At 42.0% G+C, this 10,245-nt stretch overlaps 1 protein-coding gene and 1 long non-coding RNA gene across 14 annotated transcripts in view; one reads left to right on the top strand and one right to left on the bottom strand.

Annotated features, from left to right (window-relative positions):
• The window catches only part of LOC117943561, a 32,967-nt gene extending 30,340 nt beyond the window's left edge, over positions 1–2,627 (bottom strand). The window contains exon 1 of the long non-coding RNA XR_004656378.1: positions 2,616–2,627. This is a non-coding gene — a long non-coding RNA (uncharacterized LOC117943561). The remainder of the gene's footprint in view (positions 1–2,615) is intronic.
• ptprt (protein tyrosine phosphatase receptor type T) overlaps positions 1–10,245 on the top strand; it is a 329,101-nt gene that overhangs the window by 246,206 nt on the left and 72,650 nt on the right. For all 13 annotated transcript variants that reach the window (XM_034869764.1, XM_034869761.1, XM_034869760.1 and 10 more), the window contains 3 exons: positions 3,365–3,519; positions 8,624–8,704; positions 8,885–8,920. In XM_034869764.1, coding sequence (XP_034725655.1) covers positions 3,365–3,519; positions 8,624–8,704; positions 8,885–8,920 — 272 coding nt within the window. The remainder of the gene's footprint in view (positions 1–3,364; positions 3,520–8,623; positions 8,705–8,884; positions 8,921–10,245) is intronic.

Genomic DNA, 10,245 nt, shown 5'->3' with positions numbered 1-10,245 from the left:
CCCCCCCCCCCCCCCTACAAGTTTCTCTATATAGCTCCCATTCAGGTTTCTCCTTAAACCCCTCCACCTACAGGTTTCTCTAGAGAGCTCACCCTAAAGGTCTCTATATAGAGCCCCGCCCCTACAGGTTTCTCTATAGACCCCTACACCTACGGGTTTCTCTATAGAACCCCCCCTGGAGGTTTCTCTAGAGAGCTCCCCGTACAGGTCTCCATATAGCCCCGCCCCTACAGGTTTCTCTATATAGCCCCCCTACAGCTTCTGAATAGATGTTTGGCAGCTCCTCTGTTTACTTATGTTTGACCCCTCCCTCGGTCAGTCCGCCGTTTCCTCCTCTCTGTTCCTCCGATGATGCTTTCCTAGTCTTCTGCTTCTTTTTTGCCGGCTCATTCATGACCATAGTGTAAAAAACTGCATTGCTACCTTGTAAGCCGGTTCCTGAATGGAAGTGTATGTGTGTAATGACGTGAAGCAATTTGTTACATCGCGAGACCTGATTTCACGCCATACTTCCTGACGCTGAGTCCGGCGGCTCGCCGGTCCAAAGTTGCAATAGTGGTTTTTCCACTCAGAGGCGCTGGGGGGGGAGAGCGAGACGACCACCATTCCTCTTGAAAGAAAAGTCATATAACCCTTCTAATGACTCTGAAACTGTTAAGTTAAGATACATTAAGCTGAGAAAACTGCATAGTTCCCCTTTAAAGCTTTTAGATTTATTGAGAGAAACTTGATTAATCATTGTATGGACATTATGATTAATGCTCTTAAGGAAGTTAGTTAAGAATTTTCCTTTTGGAGTGACTGTGCAGGAAGGAACAGTTTTCAGAGACACGTGTAAGCAGGCGTATTAGGCGGCTTCGTGATGGGTCACTAAGAAACACACCCACTCACCGGCCAGTGTGCTCCAACAGCCAAATACAACACACACACACACACAGAGGCAACAGGACTGAATGTCCAGCACATACACATTACTTACCCAGCCTTCAAGTAGATCAAGTACTTGTTCACAGAAACAGACACACACACACACACACACACACACACACACACACAGCCCACTGTATGGCATTCGTGACTGGAAGTCAGACATTTTAAGTAAGTAAATAATGTGTTGGTGGATTCTGGAGGCGGATTTTTTTGGTTGACTTTTGTAAAAGAAAAGTGTAAGATGGTTTTTATATGACTCAACCGGTGATGAATTTCTAAAGGATGCATTACTGATACACATATCAGTGATGCTATCGGTTCATTTGCAAAGCACAGCAGGCAGTAAACACTGTTGCTTGCAAACTGTAAGAAACTTGATCAATGTGTTGCTCTGTTCTGACAGTTTAGGGCCAGTGCAGGATCCTCAGATCCCCATGGACTGTTACGTTGCTACACACTTTTGAAAAGGCAAAAGAAAAAGCTTGGCACTCAACGAGATACTCTAACCTGAAGAGTCTGTTCCTCCAGACCAGTAGGTGACTGAAGAAGTTCTATGACGACACATTATAATCAAATTATTGTGAAAATAATTTCTGAAAAACTGCATTTAATTAAAAAATGTTTAGAAAAAGCAAGACAGATCACAGACTTGCTCCCACATAGGCAAAATAAATAAAACTAAGATGTTACTTCACACAGGCATGTTTTAAGACAGCAGTGAAATATATAACCGTTATATGAAGTGAAATATTTTCTTCAGGGTTATTGTGAAGGTAATTGAAACCCACTGTGCTTATTGGCTCTGCTTGGATGTCACTGCAACCCCAGATCAACCCTTTTGGGCATGGGCCTACTGTTCCTTAAGGTCACATCATACTTTGCAGTCTGCTGGTTTACAAGATAATACAATGGTGCATTTAGGCGGTCCTAGTGAACCAACCAGGATGACACCCCCAGGCCCCCCCCCCCCATCGCTGACAAAACATTTGACGAGGATAGCCTGAATGGTCCATTTAAGAAGAGATTTACACATAATGGGTTACGGAATACTGAAGGCTGCAAAGGATGGCTCAGTTTTGTGTTTGAAATTGAAAATTGTTTAGCTGCCTATGGGCGAGCTTGTGGGCCTGTTATTTCATATCCAGTCTGGAAATGTAGACTGGATCCAGCTGTATCGTGTGATTTTCTAGCTAGGTCAAGCAGATGGCAGTTAAACTGTAGCAACTCTTTAGTCTGTTGAAAGCTGCAGTGTTTTTTGAATGCAATGAACAACAGAATCACACTCACATTAAAATGTGTCATACTAATGATCACTTCCAGTAAGTTAAGGTTTGTCGAAGGTTGCTGCCGATTATAGCAGGAGATTACATTCAGGAGAGGAAATATGTTCTTTATGGGGGTACGATCGCAAGCTCTGGAGAACCAGTCAATGTCAGATTGTATTGGCTTGCTGTCACTTCTCAGTCAGATAAAGGATCAATGAGTCAGGCCGACTAGACTGAATAACCCCTCTTCTCCTGCACTCTCTCTGCTACTAGGGGATGGAGAGAGGGGATGAAAGGTTAACAAGGGGCATGCATGTTGGTCATGTTGCCAACGAGCGGGGTGGCATCCCCCCTAACATCCTCTACATGGTTGCTAAAACGGTGAACATGAAAGACTCAAACGAAAATAGATGGATGTACACAAGAATATTGTTTATTAACTTTTGGATACGGCAATACATAAATGCACAATGTCTCATTGAGTTCAAGTCACTGCATGTTTTCATTCCCCCATTTCAAATCACAACTAAAAACACATCTGTTTATAACTGCCTATTCCACCTAAATGTCTGTTGCTCTGCCTTTTCTGTTGCTTTAATGTATAGTATTTGTTTTGCTGTTGTATAGTATTTGTTTTGCTGTTGTATAGTATTTGTTTTGCTGTTGTATAGTATTTGTTTTGCTATTGTATAGTATTTGTTTTGCTGTTGTATAGTATTTGTTTTGCTGTTGTATAGTATTTGTTTTGCTGTTGTATAGTATTTGTTTTGCTGTTGTATAGTATTTGTTTTGCTGTTGTATAGTATTTGTTTTGCTGATGTATAGTATTTGTTTTGCTGATCTTAATTCATGAATTCCCTGTGCGGCGTCCTTGAGTGCCAAGAAAGGCGTCTTTAAATAAAATGTATTATTATTATTATTATGTTTAAAAAATAGAATTCTCCTCACCATAAGTCATCTCCCTGACAGTATTTTCGATTTTGTGATTTATGTTTGTTTGTGTGTGTAATTGTCTGTGGCTGCATGTGGGTTTTCACACTTGTGGGTATATGTGTCTGAATATGTAAATATACCTGTGTGTGTGTGTTTGTTTGTGTGTTTCTGTCTGTGCTTGTGTATGTACCTTTACATGTATAATTGTTTGTGTGCATGTGATTATACCACTACAGGAAGTTGGCAAAGAAGCAGAAGGAGACCGCCAGCAGCTCCACCCAGCAGAGGGAGATGGGTCCGGTCACCACGGCTGATAAGAGCACCACTAAAGTCAGCACCCTGCACAAGGACGACCCCTTTTCCACGTCCACCCAGGACCTCAACGGATTCAGTAAGTCCAAATCATCCATGGTTCTGGCACCGTCCTAGAGATCCACCGGAGAACTTACTGTTAATATATAACCAAGGTAGAATACAGCAGATGAAATATTGCCTATGAAATGTTGTTGTAGGACAACGTAATTACAATATTTTCTCTTGTATAAGAAATGTAGCTTCAAGTTAACTTTTATTTCACATTGCAACGTTTCCTCTACACATTACCATGCCTCTGTGCCATTAATCATTTTGTCACATTCATTTATTCAAATAGTGGACATTTCAATTTATAATAAAACTTTCCATCTGTTCCTCTTTCACTAATATCAGCAGTATGCTGTGCTGCTTCACTAGCCTCCATCTTACTTAGTGCTGTTGTAATCACTTTCAGTTCTGTTCTCTGAACGTGTTATGCTCTGTGCTGCCTTATACTCCTGCAAGTACAGTACATATAGGCATGTTGCATTGGGTTTTGACCCACACACACACACACACACACATCTGTGTGTCTTCAACTGCAATCATATGAAAGTCAACCTTCATGCATGTGCGTGGCTAAATGGGGGCATATTTCTATCTCAGAATAGACATACAGTATGTGTGAGTGTGTGTGTGTGTCCAGGGTAATTAGACGGGGCCCCTCAGAAGGGCATTTTTCTCTTGAAAATGTCAGACTGGCCTTTGGGATTGCTTTGCCGTTGAAAGCAGGGCACTGGAGAGGGACTAAGTAGCAAGCTAATGTCGCCCGTAATTGCCTGCTCTCTTCCTCTAACTGTCCACGCTGCAGCTCTGACGGACAATCATGTTTTTACATTGAAACACTTACAGGAGACCACTTTTATCTAGACCTTGGATGTGTAATAAAGTTGCAGTATATGAAAACATTGCATTATATGTGCATGTAAATAGACTTTTCATTTGCATATTTTAGAAGGAGTTTCCTTTCTTCTGGACCTTGAAACGTGTAGTGGTTGGAACATTGGACATGTCTTTTCCTCTAGCTAGACCTAACTGCACTTCGGCTGAGTCTATAGGTTTGGGAGTTTGCAGAATATAGACCTGGAAACCGAATACATGATAAAGTAATGGTTATTTTGTAAGACATGGTTGATTTTTTTTGTTGCTTCCAGGCAGTTATCCAGTAACTCAACCTTGCTTGAGGCCAAATATAGTTTAGGCATGCTTCTTTACCTAGATTTGGGGCGTGCCATGAATTTTTTTCTCAATAACTGTCACTCTTTTATAGTTGGTACTGTGTTACCACATACACATTTGAAAGAAGAGAAAGAAATAAAGTAAGCACACACACACACAAACACACACAGGCATGCATAGACACAGTCACTGATCCAGGCTCAGTCCTAATGAGACAGAGGAAAAATGCTGACACAAGGTAGGGGACCCAATAATATTTCCGCAGATGGCCCCTCGCTGGGCAAATAACCTTTTTGTGTTATTGCATTCTCATCCAGTCACCAGTTATCTTCACAGGACATTGCTGTCAATGCAGATTTCTTTTGGTATGCAGGTACACTCCTCACTGTATTAAAGTTGAGCTTCTTTTGGAGGTGCATTAGCATATAGTGGCGGTACGCATGAGACGAGAGGGATTTTATCACAGAAGAGGGGAAAATATGTTGTGTTGTGCAGTATTAGAAGAGGGGGGGGGGGGGAAGAATGAGAGAGGACAACGAGGAGAGGAGCAGATAAAACTTAAATTAGGGAAATTGGGCTACTGTACCAGAAAACAGTAGAGCAAACAGAATAACAATTAGGCAAGAGGGCTGCTATATGGATCATTTTCACATCAGCTGTCTATGATCCCATTCATTTTGAAGACAGTAGTAAATTACAAACACCGCATGAGGTCTGTGTCAGCCTTCCACTGCCATTTCTGTTGTGTTTGTTGGGAACCTCCCAGGTTGTTTGATGGTAACAGGAAAAGACCTGAGCAAAGGAAGTTAAGGGTGAGCATATTGACTCCACTTTATGAAGCTAACGTGGAAACCTTTGATCAATTGGTGACAGGAAGCAGCAGAGTTTACCTGAATTGAATCATTTTAACAGCCTTGAAATCCAGACCCAAATCCGAAAGATCAAGGGTCTGGCATCAATTAAAGAAAGTCTCCCATCTCGAGGGGCGGCACCAAGCGTGCATTTGAAAATTTCACTGTACGCAAATGGATAACACTACGACCAATCACAACAATTCAATAATCCAGATGTATGGAGTCGACGTATCCAGAGCAGACGGGTCTGGCTCTCCTGCACCAGGTTCAGAGGCTCGTAGTTATGTATCTGATGCTGTCTCCTAAGAATGCCAGCTGAATAGCTTGTGCTAAAGCCAGCCAAGCTAGAAATAGCTAACAACCATCATACTACCAGAAACCCATGGAAGACTGGCATGGATGGACTATTATTGAGACAAACGTCTTGCTGAACATCACAAGAACTCATTTATGCTGCCCTCCTACACACATATATTACAATCTCTGAAGCCACTCTCATCCCGTGGCTTTAATAACACAGGGAGAGAAAAAATGTGAGTGTCACCTCAGCCGCCATTACCGGGAGAAGATGCTGTAAGTGGCTACTTCCACAGACCACTAGGGGATAACTCAGGCTTGGAGAGGCTAATGCATCTATATTTGGCTTTTTAGCATCTAGCTAGAATATACATTATTACATTACATGTCATTTAGCTGACGCTCTTATCCAAAGTGACTTACAATTGCTATATTTTAGAGGCATGTTTTATACCCACTGCGCCATTACAAAAGGTGTGTCCAACCAGCTCACATCATGCTAATTGTTTTACCCCCCCTCTGTATTACTTGTTGGTTGGGTTTCCTAGGGCTGCGATTCGCTAATTATTTCCGTATTGATTTGATTTGGATTCACAAGGTCATGATTTGATTACATTTCCGATTCAATCGAATATCAATGAGTTAAGGGACATTTTCGATACAATACTAGTTTAGCTTGGATGTAAAAGAGATTCTCAGAGAACATATGCTGTCATTTGTACAAGCCAGAAGCAACCGTCAAATATTTTCATTGAGAATGCACCACGTTAACGTGCTTACATTAAGAATCAATCCCCACTATATATTAGTTTAAAGTACTTTTACTTTTACATCCATGATGAAAAGGGAAATATTAAAGGATTGATTTCTGGATTTCAGGTCACTTAAACAAAGATCAATTTTGATCGGAGAATTGATTATTTTAATCCAGTCCTAGGAAATACATTTTGATTTTTGACAGTTTGCTGTACAACTACTCCAACTGAGAAAAAACCCTGAATAAGCTGTGAACACCTTACACACATGTGCCAGGGAACAACAGTAGAGACAAGTGCCATGGATGAAATGGGAAGAAAACAGAACTGAGGAGGTGAGACAAGAAGAGAGGGCAGGATGGGAGTGGGGGAGGAAACAAAGGAAAAGACAGACAGGGGCAGAAGAGGGGAGACACAATGTGTCATCTGCTCAGTCAGTATGAAGGGAGGTGGAGGAGATTTTTCCTTTAGGGTGTGAGTTTCCACTAATGGCCGCCAGTTTGGGCCACCAGGTGTCTGAAATACCCAAAACTGATATACGATGAACAAAAATACTGCATATGCTATCATGCAGGATTGCTAATTGGCTGCTCAATGTTTATAGATGAGGGACTATTACTTAAAGATGAACACACACACACACACACACACACACAGGCGCCAACTAGCTGCTGCTCCTATAGATAACTGTGTGTAGGCTAGATGTGATTTCTAGTGTGGATATTTGAACGGGTTTAACCAGCAGATTATATGTCACTGTCAGCAACCCCCCCCCCCCCCCCACGTTTTATCCTATTGTGTGTGTGTGCCTGTGTCTTCTCTACATTTACATTCATTTATTTACAATCGCTTGCAGTCTGTTTGTGTGTGTGTGTGTGTATGAGAGATAGAGTGTATCTGCGTGGACGTAGTAGCCATCGGTCACTGTTGGATACCAGCCCAGTCTCATGGCATTTTGTGTAATTGTCACGTTATTTAATCTATTGATTCATGTACAGGTCTTGTTAATGTCGTTCATTTTGTGTATTCTGTCACTGAACTAAAACATCAACAAAGGACCACGGCTGCCATGTTTAGAGTGTTTATTCCCATGACTACAAGAGGTCCCTTTTTAAGCTATTTGAATGAATCAATGTTTTTAGTTTTTCTGGTTTCCCTGAGTGTTCTAGGGGAGACCATCAAAAATATGAAAAAATCTTATATATCTATAATAATAAAATCCAATTGTAGTCTCACAATGTGTGACCCTGCAAGATCCCCAGTCTTTAACGTTAGATGTGAGATGGTCTTCTTGTGTACGGTAGGCACGATGAACGATTGAGATCCATTTGATGCACAGTATTGATAGATTGGTATATCTAATTGGAGTGTGATGATTGAGTATAGCATGTCCACTGGAAAACACCCCCCCCCCCCAATTGGATCGTTCCATTCACTTTGAATCAACATTTCTTACACAATTATATAATTGGTTGTGTTTACTGACCCACATTAAGGGCATGTCATATTTAAGTGCACACTCATTGAGACGGGACCACTTTTGTATTTCAGAATTCAATATCTGCAGCGCTGACGGTGCCATTAGTGTTATCGGATTTTTCTTTGGGCTTTTGAATATGGAGTATTGATCTCTCTGTGTATGTTTTCATTGTTCACGCTGTCCTGTGATGATTGATTCTTTTTTTTAGATGAGCTCACTCACTGACCTGTCCCTCTTCTCCCTGGCCTTCCTCCCTTACTCTATGTCCTTCACTGATTTCTAATTACCTTTATGTCTCTACTTTCCTTATTTCATCCCACCTTCCCCTGTCCTCTTCTCTCTCCTATTTCACTCTGTTCTTCCCACTTCCTTCTCCTTTATTGTCATCTTTCGTTCTCTCCCTCGTGTTGTTTTAACTTTCTCCCTCCTCCTCCTTATCATGGCCCACCCCTCCCTTCCACCTCACATCTTCCTTCCCCACCTCCTGTTTCCCCTGTCTTCGCACAACCTCCCCTTTTTCTCCATTCTCTTATTCACCTTCTTTTCACCTTTTCTCCCTTTCTGTCTCCTCCCCAGCCTCCCCTTCTCCCTGCTCCTTCTCAGTGCAGGGAAGCAAGACGCTGCAGAGCAAATCCCTGCTGAATTCCTACTACTCAGGTACACACACACACACACACACACACACACACACACACACAATCTTTGAAGATTCTTTAGGCAATGTTTCAATGGCTGAAGAAGCTGTGGAGTTGCTAATGTTTGAACTGTAACCATGTTAGCTGTTTCTGACTGAGCTCCTGTGTTTCCCTCTGTGTGCCATGTTGATTATGTCTGTAGTGTCTAAAGAGCCCGTTCCAGCCACGACATCTATAGGTAAGCAAAACTGGTTTTTGTTGATAATTCTCTGTTTTTTTATTTTAGAAACAGCTGTGGATACAGTACTTGTGTTTGCGTGACCGTGTGTGTGTGTGTGTGAACGTGCGTGTGTGTGTGCGTGTGTGTGTTTGCATGTGTGAGCATGAGAAACAAGTGAAGCAAAAGTTACAAAATAGCACACACATTCAATATATACATACATTCATACAATGGCAGAGAGGGCAAAATACTTCATGCGCATATACACACACACACACACACACACACACACATACACATACACATACACACACACAAACACACACACAATTAGCACACGGACAGAATGAAATGTCAAAACCATTTCCAAGTACCTTCTTTCTGTCTTTTTCCCTTCATTTTCCCTCCCTCTCTCCCCTTCTGTTGGCCAGATTGACCAGTTCTTTGCCAAGCAGATTGGCTGTGGCCTCTGCCAAAGTGGGACATGTCTGTGTGTGTGTGTAGTCACACAGTCTCTTACACACACACACACACACACAGAGGTATAAGTGGTGTAGTGACATTTGTCTGCCGCTCTCCTTTTACGGAGTGTTTCTGTTTTACGTGATAATACTTATCAGCCAGCTGCCAGCTCGTCATCTTCCTGCCACACCTCCTCTCATCCATCCTCCTCCTCCTTTTCGCTCCTTCCTTCCTCCCTCCTGTGCTCTGTGTTCTTTCTACCATCTACTTTCTAGTCCTCATTCTTTTTCCCATTCCATAATGTAATCTTCTGTGTTTATCTGTAATTGTTCCTTCCTTTCTTTCTACTATCATCAGATATTCTGTCATTCTTTCTACACTTTCACATCACTTCCATACGTTACTTTTCACTCTTCCTTTCCTCTCACTCTATCCTTTTCTCACTCCCACTCTCTCCTCCTCTCCTCCTCGGTCCTGGTCTCATCTCTTTCGTCTCCTCTCCTCTACTTGTCACCTGCCTCTCCAGGTAGGAGAATGTGGATCTGCTCCTAAAACACTGCTGTATACCGGCTGAATCCATGTGTTAACCGGCCAGGAAACAGACAGCCACAGGCAGGCAGACATTCCCAATAAAGACAGACAAATCCCAGTGATAGAGAGCCACTCTGCATCCGATCTGCTCTAGGAAAACTGAAAGAAAGAGCAGACAACTTGACAAATAGTCAAAAGAGAATGTGATGGGGAAATTAATAAAAAATGATATCCAATAATGTTTCAGCCTTGCATATGTAAGCGGATTTAATGTAATCTACACAACTGTGCTATTTGCTGATGCACGTCAAAGCATGATGAGGCAGAATGCAAAAGAACGCTTGAGCGAT

This window comes from Etheostoma cragini, chromosome 4 (assembly GCF_013103735.1).
Source record: "Etheostoma cragini isolate CJK2018 chromosome 4, CSU_Ecrag_1.0, whole genome shotgun sequence".
Lineage (NCBI taxonomy): Eukaryota > Metazoa > Chordata > Actinopteri > Perciformes > Percidae > Etheostoma > Etheostoma cragini.
The sequence above is the reverse complement of the archived record's forward strand: the minus strand, read 5'-3'. Positions and strand labels throughout refer to the sequence as shown.